Source organism: Neomonachus schauinslandi, chromosome 11 (assembly GCF_002201575.2).
Source record: "Neomonachus schauinslandi chromosome 11, ASM220157v2, whole genome shotgun sequence".
Taxonomy (NCBI): domain Eukaryota; kingdom Metazoa; phylum Chordata; class Mammalia; order Carnivora; family Phocidae; genus Neomonachus; species Neomonachus schauinslandi.
The window spans coordinates 46,389,751-46,416,671 of NC_058413.1; the positions used below are offsets into that span (position 1 = coordinate 46,389,751).

The window sequence follows — 26,921 nt, forward strand, 5'->3', positions numbered from 1 at the left end:
GGTACAGAAAAGATCTAGAAATCCAAGGGCTTGGTTCATAGGAGCTGAAGCAGGGAGCCTGACCCAGGACCCCGAGATTATGACCCAAGCCAAAGGCAGATGCTTAACTGACTGAGCCACCCAGGCACCCCTGGATACCAGTTTTATTTTATTCTGATCAGTGTTCCAGTTTTCAGTGAGGCCTAATTGTGGAGTCTTTTTGTGCTCCTACACTACCCCACATATTCTTGCACTAAACTCTGGTTGTGAAGTAATTTAAGTGAATCTGCATATAGTTCTGGCAATTGGAAAGAGCCCAAATGGCTTAATACTACCACCTACATCCTTTAAGTAAAGCATAATAATTCACTTCGTTGATGTAAATGGGATTAATCGATTAGCTGGGTGGGAGGAACAGGGATTTGCATATGGTATTACTGACCAGGGAATGTAACAGAGGTTGTGCTTCCCTTTTTTGACATAGTTGCCCCAGTATTAGAGTGAAGAGACCCAGGTTTATGGCTCTGCTACCCATTAGTTATGTATGATCTTAGATAATCCTCTCAATTTCATGGGCCATAGTTTTCTTTCTGTAATTTGGATTAGTCAAACTTTTTTTTCCCCCAGAAAAGCAGCTTTTTAACAAAATTGGTCATTGTTCACAGCATTTAGAAATGGTTAGAGATAGCAATAAATCTGAAAAATGAGAGGAAATAATATCAATCTAAGTAAACATTAAAATATTGATGCAGCTTAACTAGGAAAGTAATATTATTCAGCATTCTTCTTTTTTGTTTATGAAAAGGAATGTTGTGGGGATAATATATCTTCATAGATGTGACATTAACTTGTCTACTTTTGCTACAGTGTATTTGTTTTTTCTCTCTTTTATTTATATTTCAAATATTTATAACCATTTCCTCTAAAGAATTTGACAAACGGGTAGGTTTTTTTTTTTTTAATGCAGTGCTTTCCTAGGCTTTTCATCCAGACTCAGCCTGGTAAGAGGGCAAAAGACCAAATGCTTTTTGTCGTTGTTGGAGAACCTTGATCTATGAATTATCTTAAAAGTATCGATAAATTAAGTTATACTATGATTCACTATTAGTAATATCTTAGGTCAATAGTAATTCTTACCTTTTGTGGGAAAAAGTGCCCTTTAGCAAAAACAATTTCAGACTGCCCCCAAAGTAATCACTGTGCTCTTAATATTGATAAATTAATATTTAAGTATTGGTAGATTATGTGATTTAGAGATTCTTTGTTGTAACTTTCTGTTTCTCCATAGAATCAGGAACACAACCGGAACAAAAAGAAGCTTTAAAAAAAGAAAAAAAAATTTTTTTTGGCAGTTTACATTCTTTATTCTTCTATGTATAATTACTTTGTAGGATCAGAAAATATCTGTTGCAAAGGTGTGTATAATCCAGTCTCTTAGGGCAGGTCTCCATTCTTAAATGTAAAGGTGTAGTCTGGATTCCTGTTAAGAAATGAGAAATTCAGGGTGCTTGGGTGGCTCAGTCAGTTAAGCATCTGCCTTCGGCTCAGGTCATGATCCCAGCGTGCTGGGATTGAGCCCCACGTGGGGCTCCCCGCTCAGCGAGGAGCCTGCTTCTCCCTCTCTTTCTGCCAGCCACTCCCCCCTGCTTGTGCACTCTCTCTCTCTCTCTCTCTCTGTGTCAAATAAATAAAATCTTTAAAAAAAATAAGAAATGGGAAATTCTAGGACATGACAAGGATGTGAGGAAACACTGACTTACCCCAAGACAAAATGAAATTGAGACCTGTTTGGAATCATCTACTGTGGTCTGACATAGATGTCTCTAACATCATGTCACTTTCATTCATTTCAGTTTCAAAGGTTTCTTCCAAGGAAGGTCTGGAATCTGGAGTTTTCCTTGAGGTTTCCAGTAGTGAGCCTTTCATCACCTGCATTCCTATGAAGCAGCCACAGCCTGGTCATGCTCACTCTCAACTGCAAACAAGTGCCTATATGCTACCCATGGGGGCCTGTATGTCTTCTCAAGTGTTGTTACTTTGCTGAGATACCTCTGGCATGTTCATTTATATGACCAAGCATGAGATAATAGCATCCCGCTGCAAACTGATTGGAGTGCAATTGGATTGCACACAAATTAATGAGAAGGAGAAAAGTCCATTTGCTTTATTCAGTTCCACAAGTGTCCCTGTATGTACAGGTAAACAGTTTGCATGGAAAGGATCTTTTACCTTACTACAAAAGTAAGCTTGTAGCGCCATTCATTCATTCATTCATTCATTCTTTCTTTCTTTCATTCAGAGAGCATGCTCACGGAGGGGAAAGGGAGAGATACAATCTTAATTAAGCAGGCTCCATGCCATGGGGGAACCCTGCCTGGGGCTCCATCTCACAACACTGAGATAATAACCTGAATGGAATTCGAGTCGGATGTTTAACTAACTGAGCCATCCAGCCCTCTGGTTTGTAGCACATTTTAAAATCACAGTTATAATAATGTCTCTCAGTTAAAGACACTGTCACATCCAGATTCTCTTGCAAACCATCTACATAATCAGGGAAGACAGTTTCACTAGGATTATTATACTTTTAAATTTGTTCTCAAACAGAAAGCACAGCAATTCCTGTTCTTCAGTACAGAGCATGCTAAGAGGTAGTGACTCAGGAAGTTCATTTTCTTCTTGAGCTGTCAACATGTAGTGTGACATTAAAAGATCAAATGCTTCAAAACAGTAGGCGTGGAGTTTCAAAATGTCTTTGTAAGTATAGGTTGCTAGGGCGCGGTTATCCAGGGCATCTGAGATTTTCCCTCTAAGAGATAAATGGAACTCTTTTTCGAGGACTGTGACATTTCCCAATCATTGGAGGGGTCTTTAAAGCCACTTTCATCAGGTATTTCTCAAATAACCTTTTGTTGATTGGCTCCTCCATATCAAGAACATCAAGAGCCTGCTGATGCCTTCTTGCAGCATAATGGCAGGTAGCTACAAGGTAGAGACATGCTGCATACGCTTTGTCCAGTTTTTGTGACCGAAGTGTATGAGCTACTTTGCGATACTGCGCTGTCAGGTAGACGCTGAGACAACCAATAAATGTCCTGGGGTTCTCATGAGAGAGTGAAGCTACTTTTCTGCACAGAATAGAGCACCTTGATAGTGTTGCTGGTCCAGCTACTGCTGAGTGCGCTTCTGCAGCCACTACAGGTTCATGGCTGTGCAGCCGTGGCGTCCAGCTGAGCACATTCCGACTTGCCCTCCGTTCCACTGCCCGCCAGGCCTGCCCTGAGCCTGTGTTGCCTAAAAAAAAAATATTCTAAGCAGCTAAAATCACTGCCTTAAAGATTGGGCACTACTGTACTGACAGGGCTTACTTTTGATTTTATACAGTTCTTATCTCTGTCGCACCCCCCTGAAAAGAAAAAAAAAGACAAGTTTTCAGAAACAGAAGTTGTGGCTCTGTTTCTACTTACTTTTCCCCATCATTCTTTAAAAATTTTTAAAAATCAAGTTATATATTCATATAGCTTAAAATCAAATAGTTCTATGAAGCATATTTAAAAACCCAGTATTGGGGCGCCTGGGTGGCTCAGATGGTTAAGCGTCTGCCTTCGGCTCAGGTCATGATCCCAGCGTCCTGGGATCGAGCCCTGCATCGGACTCCCTGCTCAACGGGGAGCCTGCTTTTCTCCCTCTGCCTCTCTCTCTGTCTCTGATGAATAAATAAAATCTTTAAAAAAAAAAACAAAACACCCAGTATTGTTCTCCAATACTCTGTCACTGCCTTTTGTTTTTCTCATCCCCAGAGGCAACTCTGGAAACTTTTAAAGCTGATTCTTTGGATATTTACTGCTTGTGGCAGAGGCTGCTAGTTGTCCCCCTTCCTCAGAAGTGGAACCTCTGGTTTTTAACTGGGTACATTGCTACCTGGAATATAGACATGCTGCAGTTTTCTTGTAACTAGTTGTGGTGATATGACTAAGTACTGAACAGTAAGTCATATGTGACTTCTGGGAGGTGTTTTTAAGAGTAAGGAGCAGAGCCTTCATTAACCTTTCCTGCTGGTTAGAAGGTGGATGTTAGGGACACCTGGATGGTTCAGCTGGTTAAAGAATCTGCCTTTGGCTCAGGTCATGATCCCAGGGTCCTGGGATGGAGTCCCACAGCGGGCTCCTTGCTCAGTGGGGAGTCTGCTTCTCCCTCTGCCTGCCACACCCCCTGCTTGTGCATATGCACTGTCTCTGTCTCTCTGACAAATAAATGAATAAAATCTTAAAAAAAAAAAAAAGAGAATGTGGATGTTATAGTTGGAACTTGAGCCGCCATCTTGGACTGGGAAGTAAAAGCTATATATTAAAGATTGTATAATGAAAGGATAATCACGGATTCTCCATACCAGTCCTAGAATTACTTCATTTATGTGAAAGAGAAAAAAAATTTCCATTTTAAGCTCTTGAGGTTTTGGTCTCCTGCAGCCCAACCTAACCCTAACTAATATACCTCCATGTCTGTAAATAAATCTTTTTTTTTTTAATTTATTTTTTATTTTTTATTTTTTTTAAAGATTTTATTTATTTATTTGAGACAGAATGAGAGAGAGAGAGAGCACATGAGAGGGGGGAGGGTCAGAGGGAGAAGCAGGCTCCCTGCCGAGCAGGGAGCCCGATGCGGGACTCGATCCTGGGACTCCAGGATCATGACCTGAGCCGAAGGCAGTCGCTTAACCAACTGAGCCACCCAGGCGCCCCTGTAAATAAATCTTATTACTATTTTTTTGGTTAAAAATATTTGACTGTATTTCTTGATTTCTTGTCATGAAAATGGGGATTGACTTTCACCTAACCTATTACATTTGCCTGCTCAGACACACTTCCCGCTCACCTGGCATCTTCCCATTATCTTGTTACACTGTAGTTTTGGTGAAGTCAGTATTCAGTGCTTTCATTTTGACTGTGTAAATGAACTTAATAATCGTTTGTTGTTGTTTCTTTGCTTAGTTTCCTATTGCTTATCATTAATTCAAACTCAACTAATTCTGCCACTTCCCTAAAATCTCTCCACCAGCCTTATCTTCTTGAAGATCTCTCTCCTTGGGCCTTTTGAGATGCTTTCATCTATATTGATTGTTTTCTGTGATGCACCACTGATATCCTGGAATTTATCTTCCCCCATCATTCTGAGGATTCCCTTTTTTTCTCTTCCTTGTGTTAGATCTCTTTATTCTTGGATCTCACCTCTTATTTTTTTCCTTAATTTTGTTGAAGCATATCTTCCAGGGGCATCTTGAGTAAGGGAGGGTACAAAGGAAGTAATGTTATTGAGGCCTTGCATGTCTGAAATGTTTTGTTCTTGATTGATGATTTGGATTAACCAGAAATAATTTTCCCTCAGAAGTTTGAAGTTACTAATCCCTTGTTTTTTAAATTTCAAGATTGCGGAGGGTCTAGTGCTACTCTGATTCCCAGTCTTTTGTGTGGTGTTTTTTTCCCTCACACAGAGCTTTTGGGATCTTGCATGTGTTCCTGTTTTTTGAAACTTCATGCCTTTTAGTGGGTCTTTTTGTATTCATTATTCTAGACCTTCAGTAGGCTCTTCTAAACTGGTAGCTTGTGAACTTAAGTCCTTCCATTCTCCACTGTTTCTCTTCTCTTTTTGGAAGCCCTGTTTTCATCTCTTTGTTTGTTTGTTTTTTTAACATTTTATTTATTTACTTAGAGGGAGAGAGAAAGAGAGAGAGAGAGCCTGCAAGTAAGATAGAGAATATGAGCAGCGGGGAGGGGCAGAGGGAGAGGGAGAAGCAGATTTCCCGTTGAGCAGGAAGCCACATGCGGGGCTTGATCCCAGGACCCTGGTATCATGACTTGAGCCAAAGGCAGATGCTTAACCAACTGAGCCACCCAGGTGTCCCTGGCTTTTGTTGGTGTTGTTATTCTTTTTACTGTTCTGTTAGTTTCTTCCCTTTTTCTTCCATCTCCTTTTCATTTCTGCCATTAAAAATATTTCAACAGCTCTTTTTGTCTCTTAATATTCCTTTTCATAACATTTGGTTCTTGTTTTTTATGGTTGCAATATTTTCTCTTACGTCTCTAAAGATATTACTGATTTTAAAAAATGCTTTTGTTTCCTTGAATAAGTCTTTTTCTTCTAGCTTCCCCTCCCCACCTTTGTTTTAGTTTTAATCTTCCATGTTAGAGGCTTTCTTAGCTTTTTCCTAATCTTGTAGTCATTGTGAGGTTTTGGACTGTTGGCTTCACCATTGGTTAAAAATGGGTGATCTTTCTGGGATTGGGTTTGATAACTTCCCTTTTTTTTTTTTTTATATTTTTACCTTTGGTTTGTCAGATTTCACAGAGAAGGATCTTTCCATTTCCTGCTGGGAGGTATAGATTTGGTTGCCAGAATTTGGGGAGTGGGTAGAGGAAGATTTGAGGTTGCAGAATTCACTATGCAAACTTTTACACAGTTCCCTCTCTTTTCAGTTTGATGTTCCTGCTCTCAAATGCTAAGTATTCCCATAGGCCAATTATTGTCTTTTAAATTTTTACCTGATAGTAAATCTCAATTCTTCTGCTGGGATGGAGCAAGTACAGTCACCCAGGTACATAGAGAACGGAGAGTATCTGGGGATCTAACTGCTGCTTAACTAGGCATTTAAACAGTTCTACTCACATTTCATTTCTAGAAGTATCTGGTACTGACAACTGCAGAGCTAGTTGAGAGTTCTGAAGTGTAAATCAGGTAGCTTCTTGTCATCCCTCGTGATAGCTTAGGATTTAGTGTTCTGAGGTGAGCTGATTCAGGTAAGTCTATCTGGCTGCCTTTTAGCTTTGTGCTTGCCTTGCAAATCATTGTTTCTTTGCTAGCACCTCTCCTTTATTTTAAAACTTTTGAAACAGAAAGAAAGAACTTCTAGTAATTTTATTTGCTTGTTGACTATAATACTCAATCAAGTTTCTGCAAAATCATTTTAAAATTTCACACTTCGCTGGATGTTAATTATTTTGCAAGGTTTTTTACTTCGTTAAAATGAGATGTCAGGGGCGCCTGGGTGGCTCAGTCAGTTAAGCATCTGCCTTCTGCTCAGGTCATGATCCCAGGGTCCTGGGATCGAGTCCCCTGTGGGGCTCTCTGCTCGGCGGGGAGCCTGCTTCTCCCTCTCCTTCTCCCTGCTGCTCCCCCTGCTTGTGCTCTCTCTCTTTGTCAAATAAATAAATAAATAAGATCTTTAAAAATAAATAAAATCAGACATCAACTCTTAAAAAGGTGTTTTCTTTTTCTTTTTTTCTTTTTTTATAGATTTTATTTATTTATTTGAGACAGAGAGAATGAGAGACAGAGAGCATGAGAGGGAAGAGGGTCAGAGGGAGAAGCAGACTCCCCGCTGAGCAGGGAGCCCGATGCGGGACTCGATCCTGGGACTCCAGGATCATGACCTGAGCCGAAGGCAGTCGCTCAGCCAACTGAGCCACCCAGGTGCCCCTTTTTCTTTTCTTTTTAGAGCGTGAGCCAGGTTGGGGGTAGGGCAGAAGGAGAAGGAGAGAGAAAATCCCAAGCAGGCTCCATGCCCAGTGTACAGCCCGAGTTGGGGCTCCATCTTAAGACCTGAGATCATGACTTGAGCTGAAATCAATAGTCAGATGCCCAACCGACTGAGCCACCCAAGTGCCCCTTAAAAAGGTGTTTTTAAAATTAAGATAACATTTCTTACAATAAGAAAACAACTGAAAATGTGTACATGTGTCTACTTTGCTTTATTGGCTAGGGCTGATACTGTTTTTCTTCCTTTTCCATTGTAGTCATAACAAAATGATGATGCTATGAATCTTTTCTCTATAAGCTCTCAGCTCTACCTGTTGGCTAAGATTGGTAGATATTAAACCAGAATAGGAAGGGGAATTCTGAAAAAGATTGAAGGTTAACAAAAGTTCTGTTATAGAGAATATTTTATAATTTTATGATTTAAGATAGGTCTCCAGATAAAAAATGTTACAAGTACTATTTACACATTCAGAGTCACTTAAGATTTTTATTAATTTTGTGAAATACCTATAAATTACATTAACCCATGCATTATTCAGAATAGAAAAACACTTTAGTTACCCTTCATTGTCTCCTTTTTTCTCCAAAGGATTTTATTTATTTATTTATTTACTTACTTACTTACTTACTTACTTACTTACTTGTTTATTTAAATTAGTGGAGCCCCCTCTGGGGGCTGAACTCATGACCCTGAGATCAAGACCTGAGCTGAGATCAAGAGTTGGATGCTTAACTGACTGAGCCACCCAGGTGCCCCTCAAGGATTTGATTTGATTTATTTTATTTTATGTATTTATTTTTAAAGATTTTATTTATTTATTTGACAGAGAGAGACACCGAGAGAGGGAACACAAGCAGGGGGAGTAGGAGAGGGAGAAGCAGGCTTCCCGCCAAGCAGAGAGCCCGATGAGGGCCTTGATCCCAGGACCCCAGGGTCATGACCTGAGCCGAAGGCAGATGCTTAATGACTGAGCCACACAGGCACCCCTTATTTATTTATTTTAAAGATTTTATTCATTTATTTGAGAGAGAGCGAAAGTGAGAGAGATCACAGAGGGAGAGGGAGAAGCAGACTCCTGGCTGAGCAGAGAGCCGAATGCAGAGCCTGATGTGGGACTTGATCCCAGGACCCTGGGACCATGACCTGAGCCGAAGGCAGATGCTTAACTGACTGTGCCACCCAGGCACCCCTCAAGGATTTTATTTTATTATTTTTATTTTTATTTTTTTTTTAAGATTTTATTTATTTGACACAGAGAGAGAGAGCACAAGCAGAGGGAACGGCAGGCAGAGGGGGAGGGAGAAGCAGGCTCCCCAAGGAGCAGGGAGCCCGATGCGGGGCTCGATCCCAGGACCCTGGGATCATGACCTGAGCTGAAGGCAGTTGCTTAACCAACTGAGCCACCCAGGCGCCCCAAGGATTTTATTTTTAAGTAAACTCTGTGCTCAGTGTGGGGCTTGAACTCCCAACCCTGAGATCAAGAGTTGCCTGCTCTACCAACTGAGCCAGCCGGGTGTCCTCTGCTTCATTGTCTGCTTAATAAACTTCCTTCATTATCTTGTTTCAACCCATTTCCAATTTTTATTCTTATTGTTTTCATTTATAGAGATATACAAAGCACCAGCCAAACTGAGCCATTCTTTATTTTCCACAGAGCTCAGATTCAGGGTCTTGTGTGTTCTGTCTTTCTCCTCTCTATTCAGAATCTTCTATCCTGGGGCACCTGGGTAACTCAGTCGGTTAAGTGTCTGCCTTTGGCTCCGGTTGTGATCCCGGGATTGAGCCCTGCATTGGGCTCCCTTGTCAGCAGGGAGCCTACTTCTCCTTCTCCCTCTGCAGCTCCCCCTGCTTGCATGCGCTTTCTCTCTCAAATAAATAAAACCTTAAAAAAAAAAAAAAAAGAAAGAACCAAGGATTGACGTTTAATGCTTCCCACCAGAAGCTAGGAATACGCAAGGTGAAATCAACACCTTGATTCCAGACTTCTAGTGTCTAGAATCATGAGAGAATAAGTATCTGTTTAAAAAAAAGGGGGGGGGGGGCGCCTGGGTGGCTCAGTCATTAAGTGTCTACCTTCGGCTCAGGTTATGATCCCAGGGTACTGGGATCGAGCCCCGCATCTGGCTCCCTGCTCGGCGGGAAGTGTGCTTCTCTCTCTCCCACTCCCCCTGCTTGTGTTCCCTCTCTCGCTGTGTCTCTGTCAAATAAATAAATAAAATCTTTAAAACAAAACAAAAAAAATATTCTATCTTTTGAGTCAAGTACCACCTTTTTCATGATACCTTAGGGAAGACTATGAATCTAACCTGAGAATATAATATAAAATATGCAAAACTTACTATATGATGATGTTTATTGCAGCATTATTTATAGTAGCTAAATATTGGAGACAACCATAATCTCTAGCAACAGTGAAATCATTATAATGAAAAGTGACGTTGGGACATATAGACACATGGAAAGATGATTATGGTATAGTTGGGAAAAAAAGCCAAATACCAAAATCATACATACAATGTAATTACAGTTCTGAAACAAAATACAAATGAAAATAAATGAAATGAGGAAGTATACCAAAATAAGTTGTTAGTGTGGTAGAATCACGTGTTTTTTTCCTCTCATTTTATAAATTTTATGTAATACATGTAAAATTGAATAATTACAAATTGTTAGGGTAAATATTTGTGCATTTTATTTTACTGTTTAAAGGTTGGGTCAAAGCAGTGTTGGGAAAACCCCAAAATGAAGCACATAAAGTGTTGAATATTGGGTAACTGCTTGAAGGGGTTTGCAGTGTTTTATGGTTAGCTATAAAAGTTACGTACTCTTAGTGACAAGGAGAGCTGAGCGACATCTGAATGTGATGTTTTGATATGGTAGAATTGGTGAAATTTTATTTTATTTATTTATTTATTTTTAAAGATTTATTTATTTATTTGAGAGAGCGAGAATGAGAGAGAGAGAGAGAGTACATGAGAGGGGGGAGGGTTAGAGGGAGAAGCAGGCTCCTCACCGAGCAGGGAGCCCGATGCGGGACTCGATCCCGGGACTCCAGGATCATGACCTGAGCCGAAGGCAGTCGCTCAACCAACTGAGCCACCCAGGCGCCCTTTATTTTTTTTTATAAAGGTTTTTATTTATTTTTTGACAGAGAGACAGTGAGAGGGAACATAAGCAGGGGGAATGGGAGAGGGAGAAGCAGGCCCTCCGCAGAGCAGGGAGCCCGATGTGGGGCTCGATCCCAGGACCCTGGGATCATGACCTGAGCCGAAGGCAGACGCTCAACAACTCAGTCACCCAGGTGCCCCGAATTGGTGAAATTTTAATCTTCTAGTGTCTGGCTCTTTGAAGAAAAGACAACATTTTAAAAAAAATCATGAGAAGAAGAGAAGGTAAAATAAGATGGGAATGCTGATGAGTGCAGATATTGAAAGGACGTAGAAAAGGGAAGGACAGGGGCGCCTGGGTGGCTCAGTCAGTTTAGCGTCTGCCTTCAGCTCAGCTCATGATCCCAGGGTCCTGGGATCGAGCCCTGTATCAGGCTCCCTGCTCAGCGGGGAGTCTGCTTTTCCCTCTGACTCTCCCCTCCCACGCCCAGCCTATGCTCTCTCTCTCTCTAATAAATAAATAAAATCTTAAAAAAAAAAAGGGGGGAAGGACAGTCATATAAACAGAGATGACAATAAAAGTGAGACACCAGAGTGTAAAAATAGTGTGGAGAAGGCCAAAGCTTGGAATGAAGCTTGTGAGAAATGTTTAAGTACATAAAAAGCTTTTAAAATGGTTTTAGTAGCAATAACAGCAAAGAAAGAAAGAATAGTCCTGCTTGTTTGGACTGTGGTATTATATTTGTAAATTGTCAGAGTGAAAGCAGAACTTTTCTATTCCCATTTGGCTTTGATCTTTTATTTCAAGGATAATTATCTCTATTTTTTATTTTTATTTGAGTATAGTTGACATAGAATGTTACATTAGTTTCAGATGTACAGCATAGTGATTCAACAAGTTCATAGGTTATAGTATGCTCACCACAAGTGTAGCTACCATCTGTCACCATGTAATACTTTTACAATTAAGTATATTCCCTAAGCTGTACCTTTTATTCCACAAAACTTATTAATTCCATAACTAGAGGCCTCTACCTCCCTCTCCTCTTCACTCATTTTGTCCAACCCTACCCCACTTTCCTCTGGCAACCATCAGTTTGAAGGAGAATTATTTTTAGAATAAAGAAGATAAAAGGCCTATTGTTCTTTTATAATTACTTATCAAATATATTTATTATGTAAGATTTCCATGTTTGTTGTAAATTTATTTATTTATTTTTTTAAAGATTTTATTTATTTGACAGAGACAGAGATAGCGAGAGCAGGAACACAAGCAGGGGGAGCAGGAGAGGGAGAAGCAGGCTTCCCCTCGAGGAGGGAGCCCAATGTGGGACTCAATCCCAGGACCCTGGGATCATGACCTGAGCCGAAGGCAGACGCTTAACAACTGAGCCACCCAGGCGCCCTGTTTGTTGTAAATTTAAAAAACAGACCTGTATGGGGAGAAAAATGCCACCTATATTTATGCCAGTCAGATAAAATAATTATTGATATTTTGTTGTGTACCCTCTCAGAATCCTCTTGAGCATAATGTATATATGTAATATATTTTTATAAAAAGGAGGTAAAATTGCTGTTCAGTAGTTTCTTCTTTTTCTCAGAAGTTAATTTCCTCAGAAATATATTCTAAAGTTTTCCATGTCAGTAAATGTGGACTATACTATCTTTTGAAAAATTTTTATTAAATTATAGCATGCATACAGAAAAGTATGCAAGCTACACAGCTCAGTAAATAATCTTCAAAATGAACACATTCATGTAACCACCACTTAATTTAAGAAATAGACCATTACCAGTGTCCTGGAAGCCCTCTTTATGCTCAATTCCAATCCTGAACCCTTCCTTCTCTCCAAAGATACACTGTTCTGATTTTCATGGATTATTCTTGCCTGTGTTTGTACTATGGAAGAGTATAGTAAGTGGTCTTTGTGTCTTTTTTCTGTCACTCAACATTGTGTTTTGAGATTCATCTATGTTGTATATGCAGTTGTGGTCTGTTTTTATTGTTCTATAGTATTATATTTTATGAATAAACCAAAATGCATTTATCCATTCTACTATTGATAGGCTTTGAGTTGTTTGGAGTTTATTCTGTTTACCACTGTACCTACATAGTGCACATAGTTTTGTGCCTGATACATAGCACACATTCAATAAATATTTGTTGAATTTAAGAATGAAATGTCTCACATTTCTTTATAATTACTCCTGAACTTTCTCTGAATTATAAGAAGTTAATAATATAGATACCTTTATGTTCTTCCTGCTGGTGCGAAGACCTTATCCCTCTTGACTTGTGCGCTGCTACTGTAGTTTATTTATGTTTAAAATTTAAACCTTGGGGCACCTGGGTGGCTCAGTCAGTTAAGCCTCAGCCTTCGGCTCAGGTCATGATCTCAGGGTCCTGGGATCGAGCCCTGAGTCAGGCTTTCTGCTCAGCGGGGAGCCTGCTTCTCCCTCTCCCTCTGCCTGTCACTCTTCCTGCTTGGGCTTTCTCTCTGTCAAATAAATAAATAAAATCTTAAAAAAAAAAAAATTAAACCCTGTAGAATAGTCAGTATTCATTTAGATTTAATGACATATTTATTCTCTCTGTTACTCTTTTTTTTTTTTTCTTTCCTGCTTTTCCAAGGATTCCATCTGGCATAATTTTTCTTCTGTCTAAAGTACACTTTACTTATAATAGCCCAAAAGAGGACCAGCCCAAATGCCCATCAACAGATGAATGTATAAACAAATTGAGGTATATCCATATAGTTGAATACTACTCAGCAATAAAAAGGAACAAATTATTGGTATGCACAACCACATAAAAGAGTCTCAGAATAATTATGCTGAGTTTTCTGGGTGGGAATTCTGAAAATTCTGTTTTTGTTTGAAAGTGTGTTTATTTCACATTCATGCTTGAAAGGTATTTTTTAGGGAATAGAATTTTATGTTGGCAGTTATCATTCAGCAGTTTGATGATGTGTTTCCATTGTGTTTTGGCTTCTATTTTTTTAATTGGAGGTAGCTGACAGTCATTTTTTTTTTTTTTTCCATGAAGTTAGTCTGATTTCCTTCCTTTGGCTGCTTTAAGCATTTTTTTTTTTTCCTTTGTCTTTGTCTTTGAACACAGTATGATTTTTTTTGTACTTATTTACTTGAGTTTCATAGGGCTTCTTGAATCTCTATCATGTTTTAAATCAGTTTTCAAAAATTTTAAGCCATTATCACTTTGATAATGATAATGATGGGCTTCTGTCCCATTTTCTTTCTCCTTTTGGAACTTTTCACTTTCCCACTATATCCCCCTCTGTCTCTTACTTCCTTCCTTTTGTTTTTGTTATATTTTATCCTTTTGTCTCTTTGTATTTTATTCTGCGTATTTTCTTCTGACCTGTATTCTTCTTTCCAATTTTAGTATATGTGCTGCCGAAGCGAGCACTCTGACCTGTATTCTGAGCTGCTGTTAATCCCACCCATGGAATTCTTAATTTTGGTTAATTGTATACTCCAGTTTTAGATTATTTATTTGATTCTTTTGTAAAAAATAGTTCAAGTTTGGGATGCCTGGGTGGCTCAGTCAATTAAGTATCTGCCTTTGGCTCAGGTCATGATCCCAGGGTCCTGGGATTGAGTACCATATCGGGCTCCTTGCTCAGAGGGTAGCCTTCTTCTCCCTCTCCCTTTGTCTGTTGCTCCCTCTGCTTGTGCTCTCTCTGACAAATAAATAAAATCTTAAAAAAAATAGTTCAAGTTCTTTGATCATTTTGTCACTTTCGCCTTTTATTTCCTTGAACATATTTACTATTTTGGGGGGGGCTTATTGAGACATAATTGATGTAAATAACCTGCACATCTTTAAAATGTACAGTGTGATGAGTTTTAATATGTTTATTCTGGTAAAATCATCACCACAATCAACATAATGAACATATTCACTACTCCTTTAAGTTTCTTCGGGTGTTATTATAGTCCTTGCCTCCTATTCTTTCCCCTGCTATTATTCCCTATCCCTGAGTAACCACTGATCTGCTTTCTGTCACTGCAGATTACTTGTATTTTTGGAAATTTATGTAAATGTAAAGCATGTACTTTTTGGGGGGCTTCTTTCAGTTAGCATAATTATTTTGAGATTCATTCATGTTACTGTGTGTATTAAATAGTTTATTTTTATTGCTGAGTTGTGTTCTGTTGCATGGATATATCTGTTTGTTGATCCATTTATCTATTGAAGGACATTTAGGTTGTTTACAGTTTTTGGCTATTATAAATAAAGCTGCTAGGAACATTCTTGTATAAGTATATCCATGGGCATAAGTCATGGGTATTTTTCCCTCCCTCCCTCCCTGCCTCCCTCTTTCTCTCCCTCCCTCCCCCCCCCCTTCCTTCTCTGCGCCCAGCATGGAGTCCAGTGTAGGGCTTGAATTTACAATCTTGAGATCAAGATCTAAGCTGAGATCAAGAGTCAGACACTTAACTGACTGAGCCATCCAGGCGCCCCTTGCAGTCTGTTTTTGATAACTATTTTCTGGATCCCTGTGGGGGAATCTATTGTTGCTTTAAAAAAAAAAAAAATATTGCCTTTTATGCTTACTCATGTTTGATTGAGTATTGGATATTGTAAATAGAAAAGTTACAGAAATAGCTTAAGGTTTAAGTATAAGGATTTATGCTTGCTTCTGGCAGATGACTAGGGGCACTAGTGATTGTGTATCACCTTAATCCAGTTTAAGTACTGAGATGATTTGAGGCTAGGCTGTAATCCCAAAGACAGTTTATTTTAGGCTTTCTTGGGAGTAGCCCTTCAGGGTATGGATTCTAAACACATGGTATTTAACTATATGCCTTTTCTTGGTGGGCTTTGGACTCCAGTTTTTGTTCTTTGTATTATGTGCCTGTCAAAGCCCTGCTTATTTTCTAAATCGTTAGCTAGATTTGCAGAGTTGCACAGGAGAAAAGTAGCCCAAAATACAGCTCTTATCTCTTGGGTTCCTTCTCCTTCTGGATTTGTTTCCCATAATTCTTTTTTCTGTCTTGGTGACTCTTTAATTAATGCCTATAATCAGGTGATTTTCATGTTTTCATGTTTGCATTAGAATAGTTGATCTAAATTACTGAATTCACATGACTAGAAGTGAAAGTCACACTGCTTAATTTGAACATTTTTTTCAAATGTTCATGGTTATTTTTATTTCTTCTTTTGTACCTTTTCTGGTCATATGAGGATCATAATTCTTAAAAAGGTTATTGATACTCATGTTGGGTGGTGAATATCTAGATGTAGTTATGATTCAGGTTTCCTGTCATGGATTAATAAAATTCTCTAGGGTATTGTCAGTGATGGTCCTAAAGTGTGGTCAGTGATGGTCACCAAAGAATTGTGAAGAACTAGAGAAATGTTAGCAAGATAGTTGCTATGGAACTATTTCCTCAGTTTTCACAAAAGGCAAGAAGTTTGTGTAACTATACACTTGGTGTTAGTGACGGTCAAGGTTCTCAAATGGCTTTTTTTTTTTTTTTTTTTTGAGAGAGAGAATGAGATAGAGAGCATGAGAGGAGGGAGGTTCAGAGAGAGAAGCAGACTCCCCGCCGAGCAGGGAGCCCGATGCGGGACTCGATCCCGGGACTCCAGGATCATGACCCGAGCCAAAGGCAGTCGCTTAACCAACTGAGCCACCCAGGCACCCTCAAATGGCTTTTAAAAAAATGTTTCATGATTACCTGAAAAAGGACATATAATTAGCATATATTCATAAAAACAACAAAACAGGGCACCTGGGTGGCTCAGTTGGTTGGGCGACTGCCTTCGGCTCAGGTCATGATCCTGGAGTCCCGGGATCGAGTCCCACATCGGGCTCCCTGCTCAGCGGGGGGTCTGCTTCTCCCTCTGACCCTCCCCCCTCTCATGCTCTCTATCTCATTCTCTCTCTCAAATAAATGAATAAAATCTTTAAAAAAACAAAACAAAACATAAATTAGTTGTATTTATTGGATACTCACAAATGTTGGCAGTGAGCTAAGAACTTGATACTATCTCCTTGTAATCTTTATAGGTACTTTAAGATAGGTATTTGTAGTAGAAGACACAAGTGTTCACCAATATATGTTTTTCCTTCCTTGGCACGCAGAAATGTTACCTTTGTAGCCTTCCTTATATACAAGGAGGGCCATATGACTAACTTTAATCAATGAAATATGAGCAGATTGGTGTGTCACGTCTGAACTGAGACATTTAAGAGATACTGTACCACTTGCTGTTCTTCTTTACCACACTTCTGTAGCCACACGGATTTTCTTTTTGTCCAACCAACCCACCAAGCTTGTCCCCAGTGTTTTTTCTGATTTGAGTACTTACATCCTTTTCATCACAGGGATAAAGGATAATTCATTTGAAAAGATGACATTTGACTTAATGACCTCAATATGAAGAAAAATAATTTTGAAATATGGGCTTTTTGATTACAAATAATTTTGTTTCCATCATTTGACAGGGTAGAAGTAACACAAATAAAATCTACCAGCTATAACTGCAAGATGTTGTTATTGATTAATCTGGTAGTAACAAAATCCTCTTGCTCTTGACTAAATTTAGATCTTTATGATCTGGGAAAAACAGAATTGGTTACGAAAAGGAAACTCATTATGGCAGGAATTGAGCCCCCCCAAATTCACAATGATAGATGCTAATATTTAAAAAAATTTGATATGAATATTAAACAAAAATTGTTACTATAGAATGTACATGTTGAGGAATTGCTCTAGCAAGTCAGCAAATAAACATTTTTTTTTTTTAAAGAAATGATTTGGGGGCACCTGGGTGGCTCAGTCGTTAAGTGGCTGCCTCCAGCTCAGGTCATGATCCCAGGGCCCTGGGATTGAGCTCCACGTCGGACTCCCTGCTCCACAGGAAGCCTGCTTCTCCCTCTCCCACTCCCCCTGCTTGTGTTCCCTCTCTCGTGTCTCTCTCTGTCAAATAAATAAATAAAATCTTAAAAAAAAAAATGATTTGGGGTACCTGGGTGGCTCAGTTGATTTAGTGTTAATGTTTGACTCTTGACTCTTGTTCTCAGCTCAGGTCTTGATCTCAGGGTCGTGAGTTCAAGCCCCGCATTGGGCTCCACACTGGGCATGGAGCCGACTTTAAAATTTTTTAAAAAAATTTATATACAGAAAATTAATCAAGCTAGGATATTGGCTTAGTGGAATTGGCTTCGAAAAGAAAATACATCCTTGGTGTCAGAGTAAAACATTTGCCAAATCAAAATGAGGGGTAAAAAGAACTATCAACCAGCTTTCCAAATGAAACATTAAAATTCTTCTGCAGGGTGCCTGGGTGGCTCAGTTGGTTAAGCGACTGCATTCGGCTCAGGTCATGATCCTGGAGTCCCTGGATCAAGTCCCACATCAGGCTCCCTGCTCAGAGAGGAGCCTCCTTCTCCCTCTAACCCTCCCCCCCTCTCATGTACTCTCTCTCTCTCATTCTCACTCTCTCAAATAAGTAAATAAATCTTAAAAAAAAATAAAACTCTTCTGCATATCTATTTTTAATATCTTAATATCAATCTTTTTCCCCCTGAAGGTTCATTCTTTATTTTGATACAAAAAATAAACCTTTTAACCTATAAAGAGTGTCAGTTGTTTTCATATTGTTCTAAAGCAGTATTTTCTAAATCTCATGCTGTGAATATCCATGGAAGAACAAGGGAGTATATAAATGAGAGAAATAGATGTTTGTATTGAGATGCTAAAATTATAGTTTTATTTCTGGATCTTTGATGAATAATATTGCTATATCGGTATTAAATAATTGTGTCTGTTGGGTCCTTTGGGAAGAAGATGCTGAGTTGGAGTTAGTACAAGAGATATATACATATATTGGAGAACAGTGCCTGTGAAAAATTAAATTTTTTTTTTTAAAGATTTTTATTTATTTATTTGAGACAGAATGCGAGAGAGAGAGAGAGAGCACATGAGAGGGGGGAGGGTCAGAGGGAGAAGCAGGCTCCCTGCCGAGCAGAGAGCCCGATGCGGGACTCGATCCAGGGACTCCAGGATCATGACCTGAGCCGAAGGCAGTTGCTTAACCAACTGAGCCACCCAGGCGCCCGCCTGTGAAAAATTAAAGGAGGCAGGATAGGGCCAGGAGAGTCTCCTCACCATGATGCAGATCTGACAAGTCTTAGCTAACACAATGGGGAGCTCTAGAGCAAAGATTGCTTTTTAGAGGAGTCCCATGTTGTGCAGAAATAACCAGGTCCTAATACCTTAACCATGCAGTCATTGGTTGGGATATGCCTGGGAAGATTGTGGATTTGGCTGGAAAGCTGAGGCAGAACCTAAAGGCTCTTAACAAGTAAGTACCATCTCTGCAGCATAATCCTAAGTTCTTTCTTAAAAGGAGATCTGGTTCATCTCCTTGACTGCAATACTAATTATAGTTTTTCTTTTCTTTTGTTTTCTTTCTTTCTTTCTTAGAGAAGTATAATAAGTTGTTTAAAATAATACAGCAATTTTGAGAAAAAAGAATTTTTTTTTTTTCTTTCTGGCTAGGGCTTATACCAACAGGTTAAAGAAAAATAAATGGGTACTTTTTAGTGTAGAGAATCTTAAATATCATTGGTATAGATAAGATTATGAGGTAAAGATTACCCAGAATAAGGGCACCTCGGTGGCTCAGTTGGTTAAGGTTCTGCCTTCAGCTTAGGTCATGATCCCAGGGCCCTGGGATTGAGCTCTGCGTTGGACTCCCTGCTCAGTGGGGAGCCTGCTTCTCCCTCTCCCATTCCCCCTGCTTGTGTTCCCTCTCTCACTGTGTCTCTCTCTGTCAAATAAATAAAATCTTTAAAAAAAAAAGTTTACTCAGAATAAGAACATCTGAACAATGATTTGACAGTAGAAAGATTTTTTTCTTTGAGGGGGGCTTGGCTGCATAATTCTTATGCTTTAATATAAAAGTAAAATAGCTCTTTTTGTACCATCGTGATAAAGATTAGAATATATTGATTATCACATATGTGAAGAAGTCCTGTCAAAATATGTTAAAAATGGGGCGCCTGGGTGGCTCAGTCGTTAAGCGTCTGCCTTCGGCTCAGGTCATGATCCCAGGGTCCTGGGATCAAGTCCCACATCGGGTTCCCTCCTCGGTGGGAAGCCTGCTCTCCCTCTCCCACTCCCGCTGCTTGTGTTCCTGCTCTCGCTATCTCTGTCTCTGTCAAATAAATAAATAAAATCTTAAAAAAAAAATGTTAAAAATGGAGAGAATAATAAAGTAACTACTCTAAAAGGGATGATAACTAAAGGCCTCAATGTGCATTAAGATGAAGCTTTTAAAGAGAGGACACTGTAAACAGATATGAAAATCAGTATTAAAAATAAGTCTTATAAACCCATTTATCTCCTTTGATTGAAAATATTGACTTAAAAATATTGTCTTAGATTCAACATATGCAAATCAATAAATGTGATACATCACATTAAAAATGAAAGCTAAAAATCCTATGATCATCTTGATAGATGTAGAAAAGGTATTTGAGAATATATAACATCCTTTCATGATAAAAAACCCTCAACAGGGCACCTGGTTCGTTCATTCAGTAGAATATGCCACTCGATCTCGGGATTGTGAGTTAAAGCCACATGCTGGGCATAGAGTTTACTTAAACAATCTGCCCCTCCACCCACCTCTGGACAGGTTGGGTATAGAAGTAGCATACCTCAACATAATAAAAGCCATTTATAACAAACCCCTAGCTGAAATTATATTCAATGGAGAAAAATTAAAAGTGCTTCCTCTAAAATCAGGAACAAGACAAGGGTGCCCTCTGTTAACCACTGGCATTCAACATAATACTGGAAGTCCTAGCTAGAGTAGGCAGGCAAAACAAAGAAATGAAAGTCATCCAAATTGGAAAGGAAGATGTAAAATATCATTATTTGCAGATGATATGATCGTATACGTTGAAAATACCAAAGACTCAACTAAAAAACTGTTAGATGTAATCAATGAATTCAATAAAGCTGTAGGATACAAAAATAAATTTGTTGCATTTCTATACACTAACAATGAACCATCTGAAAAATAAACTATTCCATTCACAACATCCTAAAAAATAATAAAATACCTAGAAATAAATTTAACCAAGGAATTGAAAGATCTATACAATGAAAACTACAAGACTTTGTTGAAAGAAACCAAAGAAGACACAAAGAAACTGAAGAACATCTTGTATTCATGGATTGGGAGAATTAATATTGTTAAAATGTTCATGCTACTCAAAGCTATCTACAAGTTCAACACAATTCCTATCAAAATTCTAATGACATTTTTCAAAGAAATAGAAAAAACAAAAAACAATCCTGAAAATTATATGGAACCACAAAGACCCCACATAGTCAAATAATCATGAGACAGAAAAACAAAAGTGTAGGTGTCACACTTCCTTACCTCAAACTATACTACAAAGCTATTGTAATGAAACTTTAGGGTACCAACATAAAAATAGACACATAGACTAATGGAACAGAATAGAGAGCCCAGAATTAAGTCTCTGCAAATACAGTGAACTAATATTTGATAAGGGAGCCAAGAACATTCAGTTGCAAAAGGATAGTCTCTTCAACAAACAGTGTTGGGAAAACTGGATAACCACATGCAAACAAAAACGAAAAAAAAAAAAAGAAGAAATTGGACCTCTATCTTACATCACTTACAAAAGTTAACTCAAAATGGATAAAGACTTAAATATAAGACCTGATACCATAAAACTCATAGAAGGAAAACCTAGAGAAGAAGCTCCTCAACATTGGTATTGACAGTGATTTTTTTGGGATATGATACCAAAAGCACAAACAATAAAAAAAACCCAACAATTGGGACTATATTCAACTTAAAAGTTTCTGCACATCAAAAGAAACAATAAAATGAAAAGGCAACCTATGAAGTGGGAGAAAATATTTGCAAAGCATGTATTGGGTAAGTAGTTAATATCCAGAATTTATAAAGAACTCATACAACTCAATAACAAAAAACCAAACAGTCCAATTAAAAAGTGGGCATAGGATCCAACCCTCCCTCCTTGGCAGGCATCCCTCCAGAATGGCTCCTGCTCTGCCACACCTGGCAGGCAGCTGTGGCTGGGACTGTAGCCAATCCAGAGTGACTCCTGGCAAGGGTGGGTTGAAAACCCCATACAGCAGCATGTCCGTAGTTCCTGAAGCTAGGTTTAGCTGGCTTGACACAAAGCAAGCCCTTTCCTTCAGTGTACCTGCAGCTGTGGTATAGAGGTTAATTGCTGACAGGCTGAGTACTAGCCCTGTCTACCAGTGAGCCCATGGTGACCACACACATGCCTCTTAAAAATGCAGGGAGCAAGCACTGCCCAGTGCATCCACAGTAGGCAAAGAGCATCATTGCAGCTGGGCTGAAGGTAATTGTGGTTCAGCCACAATAGGAAGGTGCATGCAGTCCACAGAGGGGACACTTCTAGAGTGCGTGGTTCTGGTTCAGGTGCTATAGGGCATCATCGGACCTCTTCTACACAAGGCCACTACTTTCAAGATAAGGAGAGGTAGCTGGCCTTCTAATATGTAGAAACAAACAGAGAGAGTTAGACAAAATGAGGAGAAAGAGGAATATGTACTAAATGAAAAAAACAAAACAAAATTACAGTAAAAGAGCTGAATGACATGGAGATAAGCAGTATACGTGATAAAGAATTTAAAGTAATAGTTATACTCACTGGACTTGAGGAAAGAGTGGATGAACTCAGTGAGAACTTCAATAAAGAGAGAAAATAGAAAAAAGAACCTGTCAGAGCTAAAGAACTCATTAACTGAAATAAAAAATACACTGGAGGCAATCAGTAGCAATTAGAGGATGTAGAAAAATGGACCAGAAATCTGGAAAGCAATCAAGGTGAACAGCAAACAAAAAAAAATTAAAAATGAGAATAGGTTAAAGGAACTCTGTGACTTCATAGTATAACAACATTCACATTATAGGGATCCCAGAAGGAGAGAAAGGGAAGAGGGCAGAAGACTTATTTGAAGAAGTAGTAGCTGAAGCCTTCTCTACTCTGGGGCAGGAAACAGACATTCAGGTCCAGGAAGCATAGCCCCTATCAAGATAAACTCAAGGAGACCCACACCAAGACACATAATAATTAAAATGTGAAAAAGAAATGATGAAGAGAGTTAAAAAAAAATTTTTTTTTAAAGCAGCAAGAGAAAATAGTTACATATAAGGGAAATTCCATAAGTCTATCAGTTGATTTTTCAGCAGAAACTTTTCAGGACAGAAGGGAGTAGCATGATAGAGTCAAAGTGCTGAAAGGAAAAAAACCTACCCAGCAAGGTAGATCGAAGGAGAGATAAAGAGTTTCCCAAGCAAACAAAGGTTAAGTTTATCACCACTAAACTAGCCTTACATGAAATGTTAAAGGGAATTCTATAAGTGAAAAGGGCCATAACTAGAAGTAATAAAATAATGAAAAGAAAAAATTTTACAGGTGAAAGCAAACATATATTAAAGGTAGCAGATTAATCACTTATAAAGCCAGTATGGTGGTTAAAACACAAAAGTAATAAAATAAATTGTGTCTACAAAAATTAACCAAGGGATACACAAAATAAAAAGATGTAAAATATGACATCATTTACATAGAACATGGTGGAGAGAGTAATGATTTAGTGCTTTAAATGTGTTCAAACGTATGTGACCATCAACTTAATATAGACTGCTGTGCACATATAAGGTTATATATGAACCAAATGGTAACCACAAATCAAAAACTTGTAATAGATACACAAAAAATAAAGAGAATAGAGGGACTGGGTCAGTCGGTAGAGCATGTGACTCTTGATCTTGGGGTCATGAGTTTGAGCCCCATGTTGGGGATAGAGTTTACTTTAAAAAAATAAAGAGAATGGAATCCAAGCATAACACTAAAAAAAGCCATCAAACCACAAGGTGAGAGAGCAAGAGAAGAAGGAACAGAGAAGAACTACAAAAACAGAGAACAATTAACAAAATGGCAGTAAGTTCATGTCTATAAATAATTACTTTAAATGTAATTGGATTAATGCTATAGTAAAATGACATAGGGTGTCTGAATGGATAAAAAAACAAGATCTATCTATGTGCTGCCTACAAGAGACTAATTTCAGAGTGAAAGACACATACAGACAGAAAGTGAAGGGATGGAAAAACATATGCAAATGGAAGTGAAAAAAACTGGGGCAGCAATGTTTATATCAGACAAAATAGACTTTAAAACAAATACTGTAGCAAGAGACAAAGACACTACATAGTGATAAAGGGATCAGCTGAACAAGAGGTAGCAATTGTAAATATCTACACACCCAACATAGGAGCATCTGGATTCATAAAGCAATATTAACAGACATAAAGGAAGAAATTGACAATAATACAATGATAGGAGGGGACTTTAACACCCCACTTACATCAATGGATAGATCATTCAGACAGAAAATTAAGGAAACGTGGCTTTGAACGACACATTAGACCAGATGGACCTAACAGATATATACAGAACATTCTATTCCAAAACAGTAGAATAGACATTCTTTTCAAGTGCACATGTAGCATTCCCCAGGATAGACCTCATGTTAGGCTACAAAACAAGTCTTAAAAAATTTAGGAAGATCAAAATCATGTCAAGCATCTTTTTGACCACAGTAGTATGAAACTAGAAATCAATTACAAGGAAAAAAACTGTAAACACACAAACACGTGGAGGCCAAATGATATACTATTAAACAGTGAATGGGTCAACAAAGAAGTCAAAGAGGAGCGGCACCTGGTGGCTCAGTCAGTTAAGCATCCAGCTTTTGATTTCAGCTCTGGTCATGATTTCAGGGTCCTGGGTTTGAGCCCCACATCAGGCTCTGCACTCAGATTCTCTCCCTCTCCCTCTGCGGCACCCCCCCCCCCCGGCTCTATCTCTCTCTTTCAAAAAAAAAAACTAAAAAAAAAAAAAAAAGTCAAAGAGGAAATTAAATACATGGAAACAAATGAAAATGTAAACAAATGGTCCAAAATCTTTGGGTTCCAGCAAAAGCAGTTCTAAAAGGAAAGTTTATAGTGCTATAGGCCTACCTCAAGAAATGAGAAAAAAAATCTGAAACAATGTAACCTTCTATCTAAAGAAACTAGAAAAAAGAACCAAAAAAGCCCAAAATTAGTAGAGGGAAGGAAATAATAAAGACTAGAGTGGAAATAAATGAAATAGAGACTAAAAACCTTTAGAAAAGATCAGTGAAACTTATCTTGATAAAGCTGATAAAATTTAGTTAGATTCATGAAGAAAAAAGATCAAAGTCAGAAATGAAAGAGGAGAAATAACAACTGACACCACAGAAGTACATAGAATTATAAGAGAATATTATGAAAAATTATGTGCCAACAAATTGGACAACCTAGAAGAAATGGATAAATTCCTAGCATACAATCTCCCAAAACTGAATCAGGAAGAAATAGAAAATCTGAACAGATTGATTACTAGTAATGAAATTGAATCAGTAATAAAAGAACTTCCAAAAAAGGAAAGTCCAGGATCAGAAGGCTTTACAGGTGAACTCTACCAACCATTTAAAGGCTTTTTTTTAAAAGATTTTATTTTTTAAAAAAGTCTCTATAGCCAGTGTGGGGATCAAACCCACAACTCTGAGATTGAGAGTTGCATGCTCCACCAACTGAGCTAGCCGGGTGCCCCAAAAGAAGACTTAATACCTATTCTCCTCAAACTGGTCCAAAAAATAGAAGAGGAAGGAAAACTTCCAAATTCATTTTATGAGGCCAACATTACCCTGATTTCAAAACCAGATAGAGACACTACAAGGAAAGAGAACTATAGGCCAACATTTCTGATGAACATAGATGCAAAAATCCTCAAAAAATTATTAGAAACTAAATTCACGAGTACATTAAGAAAAATCATTTACCACGATGAAGTGGGATTTATTCCAGAGGTGCAAGGGGTGGTTCAGTATTCATAAATCAATCAATTCGATACATCATGTTAACAATAGGAAGGATAAAAACCATATGGGGCTGCTTGGGTGGCTGAGTCTGTTGACATCTGACTCTTGTTTTCGGCTCAGGTCATGAAATTGAGCGCTGTGATGGGCTCCATGCTCGGCAGGTGTTTGCTTGAGATTGTCTCTCTCCCTCTCCCCCTCCCCCCTGCTTTCTTGTTAGCTCTCTCTTTCTCTCTAAAATAAATATTTTTTAAAAACCCATATGATGGGACACCTGGGTGGCTCAGTCAGTTAAGCGTCTGCCTTCGGCTCAGGTCATGATCCTAGGGTCCTGGGATCGAGTTCCACATCAGGCTCCCTGCTCAGTGGGGAACCTGCTTCTCCCTCTCCCTGCCACTCCTCCCCCACCCCCCGCCACTTATGCACTCTCTCTCTCTCTCTCACAAATAAATAAATAGAATCTTAAAAAAAAAAACAAAAAACATATGATTATCTCAATAGATGCAGAAAAAGCATTTGACAAAGTAAACATTTGTTCATGATAAAAACTCACAACAAAGTGGATTTTATTTTATTTTTTTTTAAAGATTTTATTTGAAAGAGAGAATGAGAGAGAGCACATGAGGGTGGGGAGGGTCAGAGGGAGAAGCAGACTCCCTGCCGAGCAGGGAGCCCGATGTGGGACTCAATCCAGGGACTCCAGGATCATGACCTGAGCCGAAGGCAGTCGCTTAACCAACTGAGCCACCCAGGCACCCAACAAAGTGGATTTTAGAGGGAATATACCTCAAGGGTGAAAAACTGAAAGCTTCTACTCTAAGATCAGGAACAAGACAGGTTGTCCTCTCTCACCACTTTTATTCAACATAGTTTTGGAACTCCTAGCTGCAGCAATTAGACATTAAAAAGTGAGAAGAGGCATCCAAATTGGTAAGGAAGAAGTAAAACTGCCAGTATTTGCAGATGACATGATACTCTATGTAGAAAACCCTAAAGACTTCATGAAAAAACTGTTAGAACTGATAAGTGAATTCAGTAAAGTTGTGGATACAAAAATGATACAGGAGATTTGTTGCATTTCTATACACTAATGAAATAATTAAAGAGAAATTAAGAAACAACCCCATTTACAGTTTCAACAAAAATAGTAAAAACATAGGAATAAATTTAATTAAAGAGGGGAAAGACATATACTCTGAAACCTATGAGACACTGATAAAAGAAACTGAAGATAACACACACTAATGGAAAGATATAGCATTCTCATGGATTGGGAGAATTAATATCCTTAAAATGTTTATACTGCTCGAAGCAATCTA

The 26,921-nt window shown here is 38.6% G+C and overlaps 1 protein-coding gene and 1 pseudogene across 4 annotated transcripts in view; one reads left to right on the plus strand and one right to left on the minus strand.

Moving 5' to 3' along the window:
* SBF2 (SET binding factor 2) overlaps positions 1 to 26,921 on the plus strand; it is a 467,712-nt gene that overhangs the window by 34,811 nt on the left and 405,980 nt on the right. The window contains exon 2 of one of the 4 annotated variants that reach the window (XM_044919518.1): positions 24,417 to 24,425. The exons of the other annotated variants lie outside the window; for them this stretch is intronic. Coding sequence (XP_044775453.1) covers positions 24,417 to 24,425 — 9 coding nt within the window. The remainder of the gene's footprint in view (positions 1 to 24,416; positions 24,426 to 26,921) is intronic. 4 annotated transcript variants of the gene reach the window in all.
* On the minus strand, positions 1,917 to 3,186 carry LOC110580414 (annotated as a pseudogene).